The sequence below is a fragment of the Manis pentadactyla genome, chromosome 12 (assembly GCF_030020395.1).
Source record: "Manis pentadactyla isolate mManPen7 chromosome 12, mManPen7.hap1, whole genome shotgun sequence".
NCBI lineage: Eukaryota > Metazoa > Chordata > Mammalia > Pholidota > Manidae > Manis > Manis pentadactyla.
In genome coordinates, this window is record NC_080030.1 from 42154132 (window position 1) to 42176360 (window position 22229).

At 40.2% G+C, this 22229-nt stretch overlaps 1 protein-coding gene across 3 annotated transcripts in view; it reads right to left on the reverse strand.

The window, feature by feature from the left end:
* ESR1 (estrogen receptor 1) overlaps nt 1-22229 on the reverse strand; it is a 319262-nt gene that overhangs the window by 164873 nt on the left and 132160 nt on the right. For all 3 annotated transcript variants that reach the window (XM_036911872.2, XM_057489098.1, XM_036911871.2), the window contains exon 4: nt 8257-8373. In XM_036911872.2, coding sequence (XP_036767767.1) covers nt 8257-8373 — 117 coding nt within the window. The remainder of the gene's footprint in view (nt 1-8256; nt 8374-22229) is intronic.

Here is a 22229-nt window from a genome sequence, read left to right on the forward strand (position 1 = left end):
CTTACATTCTGGTAAGGGAGATAGACATCAAACAATAAACATAATCTAAAAATTAACTATATGGAGTATTAGAAAGTGAAAATGCAACAGAAAAATTAAGTAGAGCAGGATTGGGGGTATAGGAAGATTGAGAGTGCTGTGGGATGTGTGGACAAAGCAAACATAATGGTGAGGGTTAGTCTCATTGACAAACTGATCACAGAGGAAAGAATTTGAAGGAGGTGAGCAAGTTAGGCACACAGATATCTGGGGGAATGGCCATCCAGGGAAAGGGAACTGCTAGAGTAAATGGTGCAATATGGAAGTGTGCCTGACATATAATAATGGCTGGAGTGGAGTGAGCAAGAGAAAGAGGATTAGGAAAAGAGGGGAAAGAAGTAAAAGTTGGGGTGGGATGGGGAGATGGCATAGCATCTTATGGCCACTGATGTAATGACATCAGCTGAGTGAAATGGGAAGCCATGCAAAGTTTTGAGAAGAAAGGTGGCATGATTTGATTCCCACTTTTAATGTACTTTAGGGAGAACCAACTGTAAGAAAGCAAGGAGGAAAGCAGGTAAGGCTTCAGCAATCAACTGGGAGAAAGACGAAGGCAGTACAGGCCAGAATGGCAGGAGTAAATGTGCCAAGAAGCTGTCAGAGAAAATATTTGAAGGCAGAGCCACCACAGTTTCCTGAATGTGGGGTGTGGGAGAAACAGAGTTGAGGACAACTCAAACTTTTTTGGTTGAAGCAGTTCAGGAGATGAATTAGCTAAGATGGGAAAGGCTGCAGATAAAGCATATTTGAGGGGAAAGACAGGATTCAAGTTTGACCAAATTGAATTTGAGATATTTATTAGACATCCAAGTGAAAAATACACAAGAGCAGCTGGTGATAGAAGCCAGGGACTTGGGAGAGGATACGGACCACAGTATAGACTTGGGAGCCATTGGTACATACACAGTGGTTAAAGCAATGGTACTAGATGATATCACCAAGGAATGAGTAAGACAGAGAACAGAAGAGGTCTTGAGACTGACTCCTGGGTCATTCCAACATTAAGAAGTCAGGAAAGACGAGAAATACACAAAGACAGAAAGAGTGAGTAGTGGGGTAGGAGGAAAACAAAGAGAGTGTGTTGTCCTGGAAGTCACGTAAAGAAAGTACATCAAGGAGGAGAGAATTACCTACTGTGTCAAATGCTGCTAATCAGTCAAGATGCAGACTGAGAGTTGCCTGTTGGATTCAGCAACACACAGGGCATTGGTAAAGCTGACTGAAGCGGTTTTGATGGAGTGGTCAGTAGGGCATCAATCTTCTAACTGAGCTAATCGCATCGTACTTGGCCAGATTTGTAAGAAAGCTGCTCAGTCCACTGAAGGTAGCATGGCTCTCTCCAGGATTGAAGCGGTGGGCCGCCTGCCATGACGCTTCACCCCATGGAACTAACCGTCACAGGAGCTGACTCGCCTCCATCCCTACTAGGGAGCTGAGGGCACACCGTATCAGGACATCTCTTTCATTTTTACTCAAGCTTGGATAGAACAATTAATTAGTCACTCATTTTTTTTTAATTCACGCTGAATTAATGGGCATCTAAACTTCTTTTCCCCTTGGAATGCCATGACTATGATTCCTACAACTTGGTTTCTCGCTGCTCACCTTTTCTGCCCCATGTTATCATTCCCACCTCTTCTTTTCTTTGAATTCCACAACTCTGAGTTAGTCTTAACACAGTTCACATCCCCTACTACACCTGTTGCTGCCACCACTTAACTAAGGCAGAAATAGAAAGCTATTCATAGGTTAGCTATGAGCCCATCAGGCCTATTTCCCTTATCTCTTTGATCAACAGATCACTGAAGTCTTGGTATCCTCATGTCATCTGGAAGACAAAAAGAAGATGGTTTCTTCTACATTGGATTTCTTCTCTTTAGAGTAAATGCATGTGTTTGTGGGCATTAACTTAGGTGCACCCAACTTTTTAATCAATTATTTTTTACGTTGAATGTGAAGGGGTTCACAGAGTACTATAGTAAAGAAGTAGCTGGAAATTGAATCTAGAATCTAGAATTCTAGGCTCAATTCTTCTGCTATGATGTTCTGAAATTTTGATCAAGCAACCTTACCTTTCTAGCTTCTATTTCCTTATCTAGAAGATGAAGGGGTTACATTAGATCTGTGGTTTGCAAACTGTGTTCCTTACAGCCCTGGGATTTTAAAAGGATCTCAGAAACACCAATATTAAGTGAAGAGAGGTTATGCCAAACCAGCTCGTGAAAGAAGAGTTTGATTGCTTTAAATGTTGCAAAACACTGGATTCGTTCTTCTTTAAGGTCCTATACACAATTCAAGGACTTTATTCATTCAGTATATTTCTTTGTTTGCAAATGAAGAATGATTTACATGGGGAAATTACAAATAAATTAAATATCTATAATATACATAAGTAAAATAGTATTTTTAATATCACAAATTTATAGGTTGCTGCTAAAACAACCAGAGTCTCTTTGGTCAAGAGTAACCAGTTTTTCTTTAACATCTTTCTTAAATCAAATCCTAAACATGAACCCCTGATTCTGCCTTCTGAAAAAGCTTGGTTTCACAAGCAGCTACAATCCTCACAAGAATTATTGGACAAGCCCAAGAGAGAAACTTCTACTTCCATTTTTAATTCACTGATTTGGTTCTATCATCATTAATTTTAATCCAGTTGATGTCTTTTGGTAAAAGGTAGCCAATGTGGGATTAAAGGGAACCTAATTTTCTGGATTGGGAGCTCATCCCATCAATAAAACAAATTATAGTAACTCATGACAATAAATAGTAAACTTGGGCAATAAGGAAATACTTAATTTCCAATTCTTCATTGAGTTTTTGAGTTTTTGAGCTTTGAGCTTTTCAGTTTTTCTGGACATATTATATGCACTTCCCCAGGTATATTAGTATCTTATTTTCTTACCTTAAAACTGTAGCATTAATTTTTTTACTTTACTTATTGTTTTGGAATATTTCCCAAAATGAGGCTGTAACATTACCCCCAAAATAAATACTAGTTGATGATTACCTGATCTCAACTTTTTTAATGTCTAATGAGAAAACATAACCAAGGAACACAACCAAGAATTTTAACAAGTTTGTGTAAAACTCTGGCATTATAAAACGATAACACATCTCACTCAGCACGAAACTGTATCTAGCATGACACCGAAGAAAAAGCAGATGTGTCTGAGCCAGGATTTCAATCCCCACCAAGGAATTAGATATTTATACTTAGTACAAGGGATGAAATTATCATTCTCTTTCTTCCAACTAAAAAAAAAAAGCAGTGCTGGGTATTTAACTAACAAATAATTTTTAAGATATAAAAGAAAAAATAGCTAACGTTTGTGTGGTGCTTGAAATTTTTAAAGTGCTTTCACATGTTATGAATCTGGATTTTCACAAAAACTTTGCTAAGTAGAAGTATTTGTTTTTATTTAACATCTGAGGGTAATGAAGCTCATAAAGTGGTTGCAACAGAATTGCTCAGCAAGCCTGAGGAGCAGCCAGTATTCAGACCAGGAAGTCCATCTCTGAAGCCTTCCCCTGTCCGCCAAACCAGAGGGCCAAATTCTTGGATGACAATATTCACCTTAGAAGTCAGATGGGCTCAGTCATATTCTGGGTTGGCCCAAACCCAGGAATGACTGGCTGAAGCTCTGAGCTTCCACCGGCCACTGGCCATCCATTCTCATCATCTTCTAACCCAGGCTCTACTTTCTTCTGGGTTTTTCTTTGCTACGTCATGTACACATGTCCTCTTTGTGCTGTGAGGACATCAATTTGGAAGAGACAAGGGTCTTATTTGTGTTTTTTCTCACGATAATAGCTTACACATAAGAAGCCCTGAACAAATAACTATTTAAATGAATTGACTTAATTCATTCACTCATGCAAAATAAAACTCGTGGACACTTAGGCTGACTTGCTTAGTGCTAGATCAGCACCCAGAACAGAGAGAGTCCCTGCCGTCATGGAGTTTATGGGCAGATACTGAAGAACATACAGGAATAGTAATGGGAACTCAGAGAAGAGTTGTTTTGCATGAAAGCTAGGACACAGGGAACCAACCTAGTGTGAGGCAACGGGAAAGGCTTCCCTGAAGAAGAGGCATTTAATCTACTCTCTAAGGTTGAAGGGGAACGAGAGAGATTAAAAGGAAAATGCAACCTAGACTGGGAAGCCAGTGTCCGCACTGAGATGGGAAAGTCATTCCCCCAAAGCAACATCTTAAAGCCTGTATCTTACTGAACTACCTTGGCTCAGAACCAAACCTAATAACGATCTTGGGATTTTCAGGATAGAGCAGACATCATAACAGATTAAAATAATTTCTTTATGTTAATAAATCCTACCCTCTCTCATATCTTTAGAACATATCAACACATTGATTCAGCCTTGTTATAAAAGTTGGGGTTAAGTGTGTTGTTCCCTCTCTTTTTTCTGAAACTAAACATCTGATATCATATGTAGGGATTCAATATTCTAGCTGGGGTCTAGCCTGGTTAAGAAATGGATTCTTGGTCTTCTGCATCTGTGGATGTTTTGTTGCCCTTGTCTAGCTTGGATTAATACTTAGCCTATAGGCACACACCTGATTATCTACATTTGCCCTCTTACAGCACTAAACTATGTTTTCTACCTTTATCTTGCATCTACCTACCACTTAAGCATTTTATTAAAAAAAATAAAATAAAATAATAATAATAATAATAATAATAAGGGAGAAATGTGGGATTCACATATAAATCAAGTATAAAAATCAAATGAATATTCATATCTGACCTGATTGTTTGTAGTTCATAATGCGTGATCAAAACTGAAAGTTTCTGTGATGACTGCCCTTGTACTGTTCACCATGTAAGAACTTATTCACTATGTAAGAATTTGTTCACCATGTAAGAACTTGTTTGTTGTGCTTCAGAAGGTCAGAGACTGATGAGAATTAGGCTTGGGGTGGATTAATGATTGTGCATTGAGTCCCCTGTACAAAATTTTATTGTTGTTAACTGTTAACAACCATTTGATCAATAAATATGAGAGATGCCCTCTCAAAAAAAAAAAAAATGGATTCTTGGGAAACCACTAGGAAAATGTTGTAACGATTTATTCAGTCCCAGCTGTTCTTTACAAGTAATTTCAAATTTTATAGTTTGTTATAAACACACTTCCAGTTGTAAATCAAGTCTTTATTCACTGGGCTTTGGGGAGTTGCTACACAGGGTGTCTTGAGGTTAGCGTGGTATCCCACGTTGTGGGAAATACAATAAATTATATTGCTTATGATAAACACTTTATACATATAGTTGAATGAGATGTTCACACAGCCTATAGTTTTACAGCTTTAAAGCTTGACATAAAACATATACACAGATATAAACTGCAAGAAAGACACATGTTTTCATTATATAAAAACTGATACATGTAAGAACTTATTTGTTATGCTTCAGAAGATTGGAGACTATTGAGATACAGGCTTGGGGTTGATTAATGACTGTGCATTGAGTCCCCTATACAGAATTTTATTGTTGTTAACAATCATTTGATCAATAAATATGAGAGATGCCCTCTCAAAAAAAAAAAAACAGATACAGAGAAACAGGCCACTGGGGACTGTCTTTGGGATACTGTTACGTACTGAATTGTGTCCCTTCAAAATTAATGTGGGAGCCCTCACCCAAGTATCTTAGAATGTGACTGCATTTGGACACAGGGTCTTTAAAGAAGTACTAAGATTACATGAGGGCATATGGGTGGGACTCTGTTCCAATATGACTGGTATCTTTACAAGATAAGGGAAAATATCAGGGATACATGTGATGTGCATAGAGAAAGGCCAGTTGAAGACACAGGGAGAAGGGCGGTCATCCACAAACCTGGGAGAGAGCCTTGGGTATAAACAACCCTGCAGATTATAGACTGTTACGGCTGTTACAGCCTGAACTCTGTCCCACCAAAATTCGTATGTTGAAGTCCTAACCTGCACTGTGACTGTGTTTGGAGATAAGGCATTTATGGAAATAATTAAGGCTAAATGAGGCTCTTTGGGAGGGCCCCGAAACCAATACAACTGAAGTCCTTATAAGAACAGAGACACATGCCAGAGAAGGCTTCTCCTCTGTCCGCACCCACAGAGAAAGGTCATGTGAGGACACAGACAGAAGGCAGCCATCTAAAAGCCCGAAAGAGGGGCCTCACCAGAAAACAAATTTTCTGCACCTTGCTTGATCTTGGGCTTTCAGCCTCCCGAACTGAGAAAATCACTTCCTGTTCTTTAAGCCACCCAGTCTGTAGACTTTGTTACGGTAAGCTAAGCAGACTAATACAGTAGCAAACTAATACAGACGTATGTCTTACAGTCATAAGTATACATGTACGAGCATCTGCATGTGCACACAGACTGGCTAAGTGCAGTCAAATTATCTAGAGTCCTATTTGAAAACAGTGGGAAGACTGTTTTTTATGTCTTTGCCTATTAACATTTTTGTTAGATTAAAAATGAGTATGTGTAACTTATATTTATGCAGCCTGGCTGTATCGCAGTATTAATTAGGAAAAACCTAATTAGAATTGTTTTTGCGATATGGGGATAAAACATTTCGGTGCCCTCAACGAAAAAAATGTTTCAGAATCGCAAGTTGATTATTTCAGGTTTCAGAGAGTATGTGAGAGGCCAAGCTTACTCGACCTACAACGCGAAAGAAGCGTATTAAACTTGGACTCCACTGTTTGAAATTAAGCTTCTTACACGTAGCTGTTATATTGCTGTCACTTATCAAGTTACCTTGAGAAGCTTTTGTAGTTTAATTAAGCCTGACTAATTCTCCAACAGTACAAAGAAAGATGAATTCTTTAAATATTGAATCCATTCATGACTCAAAGTGTCCTTCTCTGAACGTGGCTGTTAAATTCTTAGAATTATTTAGCCTTTCAATTAAAGCGGCTTTTTCAGACGTTCAAGATATATATAGCCCACAGCTCACACAATTCAACATTTCACCTGCCCATCAAGAGAATTTAATCCAAACACTCTGTTCAAAATCGCGACTGGGCAAGCTTAATTATGGCCGTGGCATAAGGCATCTCGGATGCTAGCTTTGTACCAGTCAGGCACACCTTCATTCTGATCGCCATTCTCAGTTCTTCCTCCATTTCCCCCACCATCCAGGCATGAAGGAGGTAACACATCACTATTCTTTTTGCTGCAACTTTGTTCTCGTTAACTCATCCCAAGTTTCATCTCCTTCAGAAAGCTTTCCCCTATTACCATCTGCACAACACCAGGTCTGTCCTTCTCCTTGGTATCATCATGAAATACTGCATGCCCATGTGGCTTTGTTTTAATTACACATTTCCTATTCTCTCCCAGGACTGAATGCACATGTGGCTTTGTTTTAATTACACATTTCCTATTCTCTCCGAATATTTTAAAAGTTGTGCAAGACTAGGAGCTGTGTTCCTCAAGACTTGAACCCCCCAGAATACAAGAAGCTGAAACAGGCAACCATATTATAGGGCACCTAAGATCCCCAGAACCAGACATTGGATTCCTGTAGAAGAAAATTCAAAGATTAGATACATGAGGGGACAGAAAACCACACATATGCATACCCACAGCCACAACAAAGACACAAGCCCAGAGCACGAACCCTGAGTGCCTTGTGACCTGTTCCTGCTCAGGACCTGTTTCACTGCTCCCAGCTCCAGGCTAGACTAAGCTGAGGTTAGGGGGGTCCCTTCAACTACTGAAGGAAAGAGTTGCCTTTGATTGAAACTCGGTTCTCTACGAGATGCAGGAGATGGAAAGCAGATACATTAGCTATTTGGCGCTCACACTTACAAGTCCCAATTTAGGGAAGGTTTATTCTCAGATAACCATTTTCTAGCATGAGCCATGTAAACCAGAGCAGAAAAATATTTTTAGGTGAATTCACTGAGCAGTCTTCCTTTCCTTCCACCACCACCTCCCACACACCTTTCATTTGAAAATATAATTATTTACATTTGAAATATAAAACACAAAATGGCAGGTTAGAATTACCACTTCCAGCCACTTCTTATCTTTTTAAATAAAATGTAGTATAAAAACACTTCGTTGCCAAGAAAAATAAGAACAAGAGAAAAATGAATTAGCAGGGCCAACATGAAACACCATGGTTATTGGAACAGCAATGGCCCGCTCTGCGTGGTTGGCACGGACATCCCTCCCGGGCTGGCAAAGGGGACACCTACCGCCTTTCATCATGCCCACTTCATAGCACTTGCGTAGCCGGCAGGCCTGACAGCTCTTCCTTCTGTTTTTATCAATCGTACACTGGTTGGTAGCTGGGCACATGTAGTCATTATGTCCTATTAAAAGCAAGAGGACAGAATTAATATTATTTCAGGAAACTTAGCCAGCTAGAATCTATAGGGAAGCTGTCTGGAGGGTGTTTTCCTATCACCTACTTGACCTTATTATGTTGCCACCCATCCTTTCTCTGTCTTTCCCTAAGTATAAAAACACTCTCAGATTTAATTTCTGCCTCAGCCAATTGTTTCAGGAGTTCTTTAGGTAAATAACCTTTTTAGTTCATACAGCTTATATTTGGGGACACAATTGTTTTATATAAACCCAGCAGATAAGACTTTTTTGGGGGGGGGACCCAGACCACTAGCTAAAATTGTTGTCAGAATAAACTTGTTAGAACTTTCAGAGAGTTTCAAAGAGGCCTTTCTCAAAATATCACTTGAAAGAATTTTTCAGTAGGTATTCACATACAGTGCAGAACACCTAAATTCAAGTCGGAGGTGGGAAGCAGTGGCGAAGCTCAGTCCTTAAGAAGTAAGTTGGCCCATCACTTACTAGCTGGAGAACACTGAGCTACTTAGTTAATAGCTCCAGGCCTCAGTTCCCCTCTCTCTAATCTACAGAAAATAATGGTGCCCGCTATCAAACTTTATTCTAAGAATTAAATGTGAGAATCCATGTCAAGGGCCTACCACAGTGCCCTGGAGGTGAGAAACACTCAATAAATATTAGTTGTGATTGTTACTGTTATTTTATTATTATTATCTTTTCTCTCTTATTTATTAAATCTGTCTTGCTCAAATGCTTCTTTCTTACTTTTACCACATGTGAGTCTGTCCCACAAAAAAAGGTCTCTCTTGACCTCACATCACTCTCAAACTTCCATCTAATATCCTGCCCCTTATAAGAAATATCTAACAATTCTGCCTTCCTCTTTCTGGAACCACGCTTTGGTGTGTGTGTGTTGGCGGGGTCGGGAGTGAGATGCTTCCACAACACAAAACTCTCCCAGCGTTCCTTCAGTCTCTCAGCTTGTGGGGTCCCAGTGTTACTTGCTAATTCACACCGTCCAACATTAAGCCAGACCTACACAGGGCTCAGTGTCAGATCTTCTTTTGTATGACTCCAAATTATCCTACAAGAGAATCTACTCCATGTCTATGGCTTCTATTGCACTACATGCAAATGACTCACAGATCAACATACCCAGCCCAACCCTCTTCTCCGAACTCTGGGTCCATATATCCAATTGCCTACATTTCTGCTCTCGAATTCAGAAGCCACCACCATTTCTTTATCCATCAAATGAAGTCTGGTTTATAGTGTTAGAATATTAAATTTCACAAATTAATAAATTTTGGCATGTTTTTATAAAGAAGTTCATTTGTAAGTCTAAATTCTTCAGAAAGAAAATGAATTTTCCAAAATTACCTAATTCAAACTAATTTAAATGAATTTTCTGTATTTGAACTAAAGAGATGATATGTACTATTTTAAAATATGCGTCCCATTCTCAAAAAAAAAGTGAGTATATATTCTACCCTGTAATTCAGATTCTCTGTATAATTTAAAATATAAATTTACCAAGGGCAAGATGCAACATGCAGTGAAATGTTTCAACTATAGCCTCTTTGTTCTTTATTCAGTTTAAGGGTCAATCCCAATTAGAATAAGGCGGGGTGGGGCTTGACAAGAAATGCTGGTCTCATAACACTTGGTTCTCCGTCTCTAGACATACATTATTAAAGTCACTACATAAATAGGCTTCAGATCAAATTAACATCTGCATTCCCCTTTTGTGTAATAGGAACCAGCAAATTAGTAAACAGAGCTATAAACTTGTAATTTTAGGAAGAGACCATACACTATCTCAAATATCCAGGCTTAATTGTTATTTTTAGAATTGTCCTTATTAGTAGAGACAAATTGAGGAAAAATATGTCCTTATTAGTAGAGACAAATTGAGAAAATAATAAAACCAGAAACAAAATGCCCTGGGAAGATGTTACCTTTAAGCAAAATGTTTACTCTTCTGACACCTCAAAGAAACTTGTAGTGTTTAGTCTCCTAGGACATGTTAACTTATTTTAACTCAAAAAAAAAATGAGTTCAGAATAAGTTTCAGAAGAAAACAGTCAACAATCATTCAAGCCAAAAAATGGCTTTGATTCACTTTTTTCTCCCAAACACAAGCTGTTTTGCAAGCCAGAAGAGGGGAGAACTGAACTGGGTCAGGGGCTAAATGCTATGTTTGGATTGGCCATCCATTGTAGATGTGTATCTTTATAGAAACAAGTGAAATTTCTGAATTAGAATATTTAACACATAAAATACACTGGATTTGTATAATTGAATTCATCCCTTAACAAGAAAAAAAATGTAGATCACAACAGAATCATGTTTGTAATTCAAACCTTTTGTGACAAAGCCTCCTCCTGCCAAAGCTGTGTTAAAATCTAGAACTGATAAATTGGCAACAAGAAAAAATTCAATAGGCACATATTTGATAAAAACAAATTCTTCTTAACCAAACATTATTAACAACAATTTGTAAGTCTTCAACTTAAATTAGAAGAAAGACAAGTAGTTTTTTCTTCCCTTTTGAGTATAGCTTGGTAAAGTGTTGTTATTAACAAAAAAAAAATTTTGTTTCTTTGCAAAGAAACTTCTTTTAAACTTTTATTATTAGTCTGTGTAAATGCATGAGAAAATCTTATTGAAGGAGAGTAAATTTAAAAAGCAAATGCATGCCAACTTTATTAATGAAACATACAGTGCTTTTACTGAAGAGACCAAAGAACTCTGTGTACCTGTGACCATATCAGCCCAAAAGTTCCTATTGCACAGGCCTGGATGGCAAAAGGCCAAAGCCAGGGCGGGAGGTTCAGGGGAAGGTTTGAAGAAATCTTTACTATTGTCTTGCCCATCAAGAAATAAAAATATAGTATGTGGGCTCACATCAGGTTTGGCTGCTAGGAAGTGGAGAGGAGAGAAGGTGAGTGACCCATAAGCAAGAACATGAAGAGGAGAGAGGAGGCCTCTGAGCAGGATTCCCAGGCCAACCTGTGGCTCCTGGCACAGCAAAAGGGATTCTCCCCTCCACAGAGCTTCTCCCCACACTTCTCTGGGATAGTTTCTCTTGACTTTCTGTTTTTCCTTTTCTTCATATTTTCCCTCTTTCAGTAGCAGCTGCTTTTGCATTATTGTTATCACACAGAAAGTCTACATCTGTCCATTGCAAAAATAAGCAATGACGCCTAATCAAAGATTCAAAAGAATATAAAAGCAGACTAAATTAAAACAAGCAAGTGAGGATGTGGAGAAAAGCGAGGACTTGTGCACTGCTGGTGGGACTGTAAGGTGGTGCAGCCACTAGGGAAACCAATAAGGAGGCTCCTCAAGAAACTGAAAACAGAACTAGCCTATCACCCAGCAATCCCACTTCTGGGTATATGCCCAAAGGGTACACGTAATTCATTACCTCTAAGAGATGCCTGAGCTCATAGCAGCACTATTCACAACACCAAGGCATGGAAACCACCTAAATGCCCACCAATGGATGAATGATAAGCAAACGTGATATAAACATAGGATGGAACATTATTCAGCCTTAAAAAGAAAGAAATCCTGTCCTTTGAGACAACATGGATGAACCTGGAAGGCACTATGTTAGGTGAAATAAGACAGACAGAGAAATAAATACTCCATGCTATCACTTCTCTGCGGAACCTAAAAAAAAAGTCGAACTCATAGAAACAGAGAGTAGAAAAGTGGTTGCCAGGGGCTGAGGGGTGGGGGAAATGAAGAGAGGCCAATAAAAGGCAACAAGTTTTCAGTTAGAAATGAATAAAGTCTGAGAATCTGATTATAACATAGTGACTATAGTTGGTAATTCTGTAATGAATAACTGAAATTTTCTCAAAGAGTTAACTGTTCTCACACAGGCACATGAAAGGTAAATTTATGAGGTAACTAATTCAATGGGGGAATCCTTCCTCAGTATATATGTATATCAAATTATCAAGATGTACACTTTAAATACCGTGCAATTTTGTCAATTATACTGCAATAATCCACCCCCAAAAAATATAATGAAACAAGCAATAGCCTGAGAGGGGTTTAATCTTTCCTTTTGTCACACTTTTCCACCAGCACATCCTGGAAGTCATCCCACACCAAATCTCTTCACTGAGCTTCAGGCCTGTAGACCCCCCTCCCGACCCCCACTTAGCCTTGACTCCCTCGGACTCTCCAAGATGGACGCATCCCAAACACAACTGGCCGTCTTCTCTCCTCACCACACTGTTCCTATTCACCACCACACCACAAAGCCTGAGACTATTTTATTATCTTATTATTCTGGGCTCTAACCTCCTCCTCATTCAAAGCAGTTCTAACCTCCTCCTCATTCAGATGCATTATTTTTAAATTCTTTCTCAAAGCAAAATCGGTTTCGCCCTGGGCCCACCACCACTGCCATCGCCCACACCACCTCCCACACAGACTGTTCCACAGCCCACTGAGCCACCCGCTGCCCACAGCCTTCCTCCCCGTCGCTCACTCCCCACTGTGTTGCCAGAGTGATTTTTCTAAAATCATACTCACCATGCCGCTAGTCTGCTTTACTATTCTGATGCTCCTCAAAGCTCTAAGGGAAGAACTGACCTGCCTTTAGATAGCTGGCCAAGCTGATCCCCATCAACCCTTACCTCCTCTCCTAGCCCTCTCTCTCACCTCTGTCTAAGTTACATCCAAGTTTGAACCATGTCTTTCCATTCAAACATGCCATGCTCCTCTCCCCCTCAGGACTTCTCACGCACCTTTCTTTCTCGGGGGAACACACTTTCCCTACTCCTGGCCCAAATGACTCTTATTCATTTCTCAGGGGTGTCAGTCAAGATATTCATCCTCTGGGAAATCCTCTCTTCCCCTCCAATGACACCCAGGTTTTATTCAGCCATAACTCTTCCTACATTGGACTTCAGTTGCTTCTCTCAATCCCCACATCACTTTAGGCTTGACAAGCGATGCACTATACACCCATCTTTTTTATCACCATATATCCCATGCCCAGCACATTCTCAGGCACACAGTGGAGCCTAACAAGTATCTGTTATCTGAACAAAATGGAAATTGCTAAAACCCTATGTTATGTACCACCACCACCCCCAATCCCATCTGGGCAGCACAGGCCTCCTGAGGGGACAGATGGAGTTCTGTAAGGGAAGTAACGACTAAGAAGACAATGGCACCACACAAAGCAATGGCTGCCACACTCAGGACCCTAAGGCTCAGGTCCGCAAGAGGAGGACTTGGTCTTAAGGAAGTTCATTGTAGAAAGGAGAGTTCAAAAGGTTTTCTAATGAAAATGGGAGGGTGTGATTTTCATTTAAAAATGAAGGACGAGAAGTCTTCAAAGTGGTGCCGAAGAGGTCAACCCAAAATACACACCAATCACCTCTGAGTAGTAATGTAGGCCAGGCAGAGAGGAGAGATGAAGAGGCCAGAAATGGCTTTGCCAAATTCTTGGAGGAGGAGGAGGACAGCAAAGATTCTGGCGGTTTGTGCCAGGGTGTCTTGGAAATTGTTCCTTTTATTCATCAAAAAGAGGAGCTGGCTTGGAAGAGGAATAGGAAGAAGAGGTGAGGAACAATTTCAAACGTGTTGCAGTTGAGATTTCAGGAGCATACCAATAAGCAACAATCCATGCAGTTATTGTGAATGCAGTGCCAAAGCTTGGGAGGCATGTCAAGGTGAAGCCAGAGATCATATGATCCAGAAATTCCACTTCTGGGTGTTTACCCAAAAGAGCTGAAAGCACAGACTCAAAGAGATATTTGCACACCCATGTCCATAGCAGCATGACAGCCAGCAGGTGGTAACAACCCAACTGTCCACTGATAAATAAAAGGATAAAGAGCACGTAGCATATACGTAAGATGGAATTCTATTCAGCCTTAAAAAGGAAGGAAATTCTGATACATGCTAACACATGGATGAACATGGAAGATGCTAACTGAAACCAGCCAGGTATTGTATGATTCCACCTGAACAGAGATGACCATGAGTTGTGGAGAAGGGGAAATGAGAATTATTATTCAGTGAGTAGAGTATCTGTTTGGGATGATTGGAAAATCTTCTGGAGATGGTGGAGATGGTTGCCCAACAATGTGAATGTACTTAATGCCACTGAGCTGCACACGTAAACATGATGAAAAGAGTAAGTTGTATGTTATGCATGTTTTAGCACAACTTTTTTTTTAAATAAAGTCAGAGGAGTAGAAAGCATCTACATGGAGCAGGAAAAGGAATCAAAGATGTACATTTTAAGTTGACCTGTTCCGATTTCTTTTTGTGCAGCTGGGCCCAAGGACTGGCTAGTACGGTCCATGTGCTTTCTGTGAACCTGGCACTGTGCTAGTTGACTTTAGCTCTTGATCTCATTTAAACATCACAACTGACAAGTCAGGTTATGTAATTCTCACTTTATGGAAGTAGAAACTGAAACCTCAAGAGATTGACTGACTTGCTCAACATCAGCTGGTTACAAGATGGCAGAGCTGTGATTAAAGCCCAGGTCTGTCTCATTCACAAGACCTTGTTCTCCAGAAATACCACAGAAGGGTTGGTGGAAGGCAAAGAACTCAGTAACTACCTATCCAGAATGCCTAAATATTGTTATATTTTGAACTGTAATCAAAACATAAGTCCCTAATGTAATTACTACATATCACTGGGAGGACATTTCAGAAGCAGCAAGAAAATTATTTCCAGAACCTATGATTCTTAACATTCCCCATAGTTAATGATAAGGGAGATAAAGCACATGAAATATGTTCACCAGTAGATTATGACATATATTACCAAAATATTTCTGGAAAATCTTTCAGCACATTGCAGCGTAAAAGAAAGAGAAGGTAGAAAGCAAAGAAATAAGGAAGCAAATCAGAAATTTACATGCTGACAAAGAAGGACCACAGCATTATGTTTAGAAATAAACTGTACTCAGATATTAAAGTGAATATTCTCTGATTTGCAGCCAGAGCAATGATCTAAACAAAGTGAAATCGAAATTTGGCTATCTCAGTGAATACATTTCTAAAAATCCAGTGAGGACATTTGAAGTGCCATTACTTGAACTGTTTTGCAACCACATGTGTACGTAATGGCATGCAAATAAAAATGGCACACCTCAATAAATGCATCCCAAATTATGTTTTCACAGCTAGTCGGTTCTACTATACCTTATCAGTGACAACCACCACCTTCAACTGACATTTTGCCTTTATCTTTTAAGTGAAACAAAAATATTATTTGCCTCTAAGTATATTTTTAGAGGGGGAAAAAAAATACTTAAAGGAAATCTAGAAAAGTTAGTTGTCCTGGAAAGTTTCTTTTTCTAAGTGCAAATGACGTAAAGAGGAAATCCTCTCTCAGCCCCCATCAGACCCCAGTCTGCTAAAAGTTTTGACCAGGGCTCTCTCCTTGTCCAGCCTTGCTTACCATCTGTAAAGCCACAGCTGTTTTAAGCAGTGGCACAGGATCAAACCAACAGCTGCAATAAAGGAAAACATAATGAAATCAGTGACCACCACATCACTGTCACACCCTGGAGACAACAAACCACTTTCAATGCCCCTTAAGGCTCAACGAATATGCAGGTGCCCTTCCACCGCCCAGGAAAAGACTCTCTGAAAATGCTCCTTCTGGGACAACAGATAGGCAGGGTGACAACAGGCATGATTAGCTCACTGCCAAGCGGCACTCAGCTCACCTCTAGACCCCTCTCTTTGGCTCTGTTCAATGGTGTCCAGAAAGTTCTCCAAGCTTTCTTTCTACCTGGACTCATTTAAAGACTAAACACTAGTGTCCAAAAGCAGTGGAAGCAATTTCAAACTTTTCTTTTCCAAAGCTGAAGAGGCAGATAAGAGGAAAATGGTCCGGCGATCAGAGCTAGAGGGTAAAACTCAGAGACCCTGAGCAGAAGTGTGCTTACCACCCTGGGTTCCTAGACCTGCTGATAGGTACACTGTCCCACCGCCCACTACTGTGGTCCTTCAGGAGAGAACAGAGCAACAGTTCCCTAAGAGCTGGCATGGCGCAGAGTATGAACAGCCTTCAAGCTGCCACACCTGAACTGTCCCTTGTAGACTCTTGGCCAACTAACTGTGAGATAAGAGGTTTCCTTCTTCAGGAGCCCTCCAAAATCCTAGGGAAAGTTCCTCTCAGGCACCCTGATAAAAGCACTGAAAGAAGAAGCAGGAGCATCTGAGTCAGTGGTCTCAGGGTGGGCTCCTCCAGCACGTTTTTAACATAAGTTCATTCTTTCTTTTATTTCTTAATTTAAGTCCATTTCAAAAATGAGGAAATAAACCAAAACAGAGCTCTCAGACTTACAACTAGTCTACTTCCTCAGCTTGAATAACAATTTCTCTTAACAGGTAGAAATAAATGGATGCTGGTTTTCACTGACTGAAATAACCTATTGCCAATGAACTTTTATAGGATGGTTGTTCGATAAAAACAAAACAAAGCCTATTCATAAGGAGAATTGTTTTGTATTTATGGGCACTACTTTGCATGGTAAATTTAACCCGAAGTGGCACAGGTAATCTCATGCACTTTACAGGGCTTATCACTGGGGATAGTTTCTTCAGCATATGTTGCAATACCCCTGGCCCGGCACAGAGCTGTGTGACTAGTAGATGTTCAGTAAATGAATGAGAGGAAGTCAAAGTGGTATTAAAATCCCCTCACGTGGGCATCCAGACAGTTCAAGTCCATGTGGCCATACACACATACCCCTAGGGAGAGCTCTCTCTGGAAGAGCCACTTCATAGTCCTTGGAGAGGAGTTTTCTCATTGCCCAAGGGTGTCTGGCTTCCTAGTTTACATGCTTCTTTGCACCCCATTCTAGCTACTGAAAACAAGAAAGCCAGCAGCAATGGGTCTTCTTTTCCTCCCCTCCAGAACTAGCATTAGGAAAGAAAATGACCTGTGTGGCCTATACAAGCTATCTGATAACTTAGCCCTGGGTCCTCATTGGAAAAGGAAAGGGAAGACTCTATTGACCCCTAGGGCCCATTCTAGTTCTAAATTCTGATTTTTCTCTTTATCACTTTCCTGAGGCACATATTTCCTTTTCATTTGGCTTTCTGGGGTTCCAGATTGATGATTTTTCACTGTTTCTAGAGAGTTCACCTGCACTTGTAGCCACAGCACTAACTGGAAGGAGTACAGGTGTCTCTGGGGACCATCACAGCACGAGGAGCACTGGACTCTCGTTTGAGTCCCGGGCTCCACGCAATCCCAGGTAAACCAGACAACCTCTCTGCGCCTTCTGACACCCGCCCTGCCCCCCATGGCTGCTGGGTGGCCCAGAGACAATATATGTAAACACTTGGTAAACCAGAAAATTTTGTGCCAGTAAAAGGTATTACTATGGTATTAAAATACAGTCATTTAAAAAAATGAGACCTGCACGTTACTCACATGGAAAAATCTCCAATATATATTATTCAGTGAGAAAAGCTAGGCACAGATAATGTGTAGAGTATAACATCACTTATATTATAGAAGAAGCTGTTAATGGTGTTTACCTCTCAAGAAAGTTAGTGTGGATCTTGATACAGGACCAGAGGAACCTTAACTTTTTCAGCATGTACCATCTCGTAATGTTGGACATTTAACCATGTGTATTCAGTGTTGCTTTTTTCAATAATCACAAAAAGGAAAAAGATCTTTTAAAAATGTCTAACCAACCCCAGCATGGCATTAACAATCTTCATTGTCCTTCCAGTTCTGCTACCAACCCGTCCATGGTTATTTCTCTCCACTATGCAAACCATGGACTAAGCAATAAAGTTAACCACCAGAACCTTGCTCAGCCAAGAGAACACTGCCACATTTCTTTTATACAGTACAGGAAAGTGAGCTGTGGTTTCCAATCTTCAGATATTCCAGCGAAGAACAAGCAGCAGAGACGCAAACTGCAGTCAGAGGCTTGGTGGGTTCTGCTCATGCAACAAACCTCGCCTGAGCACCTGTGACTTTCCTCCTGCCCCAGGGGGCCTGGCATGCCTTGCTCTCTGCTGACCCAAGCCTTCATCCCATGGTCTCCTCTCTGTATAGAGGGTGGCGTCATCCCAAACCTTAACCCTGTGCTGGGTAGGGTAGAAGGGGGCACACGGGTAACCCAGGTTCTGCCTGGTCCATGGTAACAGCACCATTTCCCCTTGGCAAGTGGGACGAACCCCAGAAGCTCTGGGCTGCCCCATTCTTCCCTGGAAACCTAGTGGGACCAGGGGCCAGCCACGATCAGGCACCAGTCCTCACTTTACAGCACCCCTTCTAGAAACATGCCTTCCCTTAGGGGAGACAGCAGAACCCAAGGAGTTCCAGTCCCACTAGCTCAGTTCAACACTGGTTTCGTTTCTTATATGCCTCACATTCCTCATTTGTAAAATGAGACTAATTGCAGTGCTGACTTCCTAGGATTTTGTGGAGGTCTCAAGAAAATAATGCGTATAAGACTCGTGACACAGAGTCTGGGGCAGGGCAAGGACCCGTTACACGCTAACCATCATTATTAGGTACGAAATCTCCAGAGCAGCAGAGCTCAAATTTGTAGGGACAGCCCCTCAGTGGCAACACCCTCCAATCAATCTAAAATCATCTATAATTTTCCTAGTAGTTTAACAATCCTTTTCTACCCTAAACTAATTCTCTTCACATCATATAACTTGCCAGGCTACATCCATGCAGCCAAGTGTGAATCATCCAAAACACTCCAGCCTATCTGAAAAATCCACTCCAGTCAGCAGAAAGCGAACTGTCAGGGCTGGAAACCATTCTCATGCTTGAAAAGGCAAGGAAAAATGTAAGAAAAATAGCCATTTATTTGAGCCTCTTCACAAAATACATTCAAACACCTTTTTGAACACCAAGAATCACAGTCTAACTGTCCAGGAATGTGGGGAAAGTCATAACATGCCTCTCTGAGAAGAGCTAAACTAGACTAATAATTTGTTTCTGGGCTTTAGAGTAATGTGGCTGCCTTTCCTGCCCAAAAGGATAAAAGTCAACCATAGTTAGAAGTAAGCCCAAAACTATTAAAGCCCAATCTGTACTCCAGGACCTGCTTCAGGGCACCAGAATTCGCCTCATCACACACAAGTGAGAACAAGGAAGAGGGACTATATTTTACTTCACTGAATATATTTCAAGAAGTGATAAATTTGGTATAATTACCTTTTTTAAATCTATTCTTTCTACTGATTAATAATTTGGTGCCATTCTAAATTCCCATTTTTCTGAAGTGCCAATTATAAAAGTTATTATAAAAAAAAAGTTGTTCCTTTTCAAATTTACTACAAAATGCTAGGCTAGTTTGGAAGCCGACTCTTTGGGATTATTCTCGGAGCAAGATATAATATTCTCTGGTGTCACTATCAAAGACATAGCAAGATGAAAAGTGGACTATTTAAACTCACCCAACCCTAAAACAATGTCTATTCCAGTAGTTTATACAGCCAGTAAGTTTTAATTTAAAAAGTGTTTGCCTCTATTCTATACTACGCAAGTTAAACACTATCTTCATTTATTTAAGTATATTTTAAGTAAAGGAAGACCAGTTAAAATTTTTATTAAAGAAAGTAATATAGCAGTAAAAAAATGAAGAAAATTTATTTGTTCAAGGAATTTTGAGTCTTTGTTATATGCAAGAAACTATATACTTGATATATTAAGAGACCCAGGTGTAAAATGTTTCTGCTCCCCAAAGCCTGACATACTTAACAAGGTAGAGAAGCAGAGGTAAGTGGTAGACATTCACAGATAAGCTGTCAAAACTCTTACTCTCTTCTTTTGGTTTGTAGTAGAAATGTTAACTAATCTCCAGCTGCCAGCTACAGGAAATAAATCTATGTTTAAGAAAATCAATTTAGAGGCAAAATAATGACGTGTTGAGGTATTTGCTCTACTTAGCTGAGGAGCAGAAAGCTATCCTAGGGTAAACTGATAAAGCCAATTGGAGATTTAAATGATGATGATTCTTCCTCACTGTAGGTTAAGCATAATCTCTAATCACTACATCAAGCCAGCAAGGCAGGAATCAGTGGGCCATTCATAAATGAAGCAATGGAAAATCAGAGACAAGTACAGCAGACACGGGTAGGGGTGTATGACTCACAACACTGTCCTCTTCTCTGGAACAGCCCCTGACACAGGAGTAGCACCCAGGATCACCTCTGAAATGTGACTCTGTCTCTTGACAACAGTGATTGGTTTGAGGGCATGTCCCTGATCAAAGCTGAGCCAATCAGAGACCTTCCCTAAATATTTGCTAAACGGAAGAATGCCACCAGATGTGAGCTCTTGGGCACCTCTGGGAGCCCTGCTTCCTACCTTAGGGAAAACCCGGGTTTGCAGAGAACATGAAGTTCGCACATACAGAGGAGCAGAGGCACGGCTGGGGGACTGACAGGCTCATGGTGCCTGGGTCTGAGCTCACTGGGGTCTGCCTGTCCCACTGCCACATTTGAGTTAGCCAAGACCCTCAAGTATCCTTCCACCAAAATTCATTCTTCCCCCCAACCCAAAACTAGTTTGCTTTAGATTTTAACCTCGCTTAAGGTCAGAAGCCCTCACCTAATACGTGAAATAATTTTACTAAGACTACACAGTTGTTATGTCATAATAATAATAATTAATATTTCTATGGCAGTTTATGATTTGTAAGGCAAATTCTCATGTGAAAATCATTTTTATTAGCTACCTTTTGCAAATTGTGACAAAATATGATCCAGATGTAACATGCAAAAATATACTGAAGGTAAAGAATACTTGTGCTATTTTGTGTACCATAAGTCATGAAAGTTGAAAATAAAAAAGTGAAAGAATGGAATACATAAAAGTTAGGGAACATGAAGCCCTGTTTTTCTGACACCTTATGGATCAACTGCCATATTGGCAGGTACAAAGCAAACAGCCACAGAATGATTGTTCCTGTGAAGATTTTTCTTAGAAAAACGCTACTGTAACCTGACTCATACATCTTTTTATAACAGTTCACCCCACTTAATTGGTAACTGAAACAAAGCCAATTTTGAAGAAAGGAACACGTCTGTACTAAGTCTTACAGAAATAAATCAGTCTGACCTGTTATTTCTTGGTAAATGATTCAGTCTTTAATTTCTATTCCTTTCATTTTATATATACCATTAAGTCTGTAAGTGACTTCACACAATGAACTGTAAATCACAGCATCTCTAATCCAGCTCTGTCTTTAAGCAAAAGGACAGTCCTAAGCAGGCCAGCCCCAAACCAAGTTTGATTGTGGTCTGTTTCTACTTAAAATAGAAACTTAAACTCCTTAGGGGAAAACGAAGATAATTGAAAGTAACATTTTGATTCACAAATAAAATACTAAAAATAGATAGCAATGGATCAAGAGGCAGGGAGGGAGGCCAGAACACACCACACATCTCAGATTCAACTCCCAGTCTTGTTGCTCGGTGGTCCAAATTCACCATTTAAAAAAAAAATTTTTTTTCAAGCATCAGCCTCACTGTTTGTCCAGTCATCCTGACTCATCTCAGAATCAACCCCTGTCTTTCCCTTGAAATCCAATCTGTAGTGACTTACTGCCAGTTCTGCTGCTGGATCGGCTGCTGCCTCTCCTTCGGCAAAGCAGGGCCCACATTTGCAGCCTGGCTACACACCCTGCTTCCTCCAGTGGCTCCCTGGGCCCATCCGACCTTTTTAAACCTCTCACCTCGCCTATTTCAGTGGTTTCTTGGCTCCAACATATTTCACCAAACCCAGGCCTTCTTAGAGACATAGACTTACTCTTTGTAAAAAACAAATAAAACGATTACAGTGATTAGTCCATTACAGTCAAAGATAAACCCTTTTC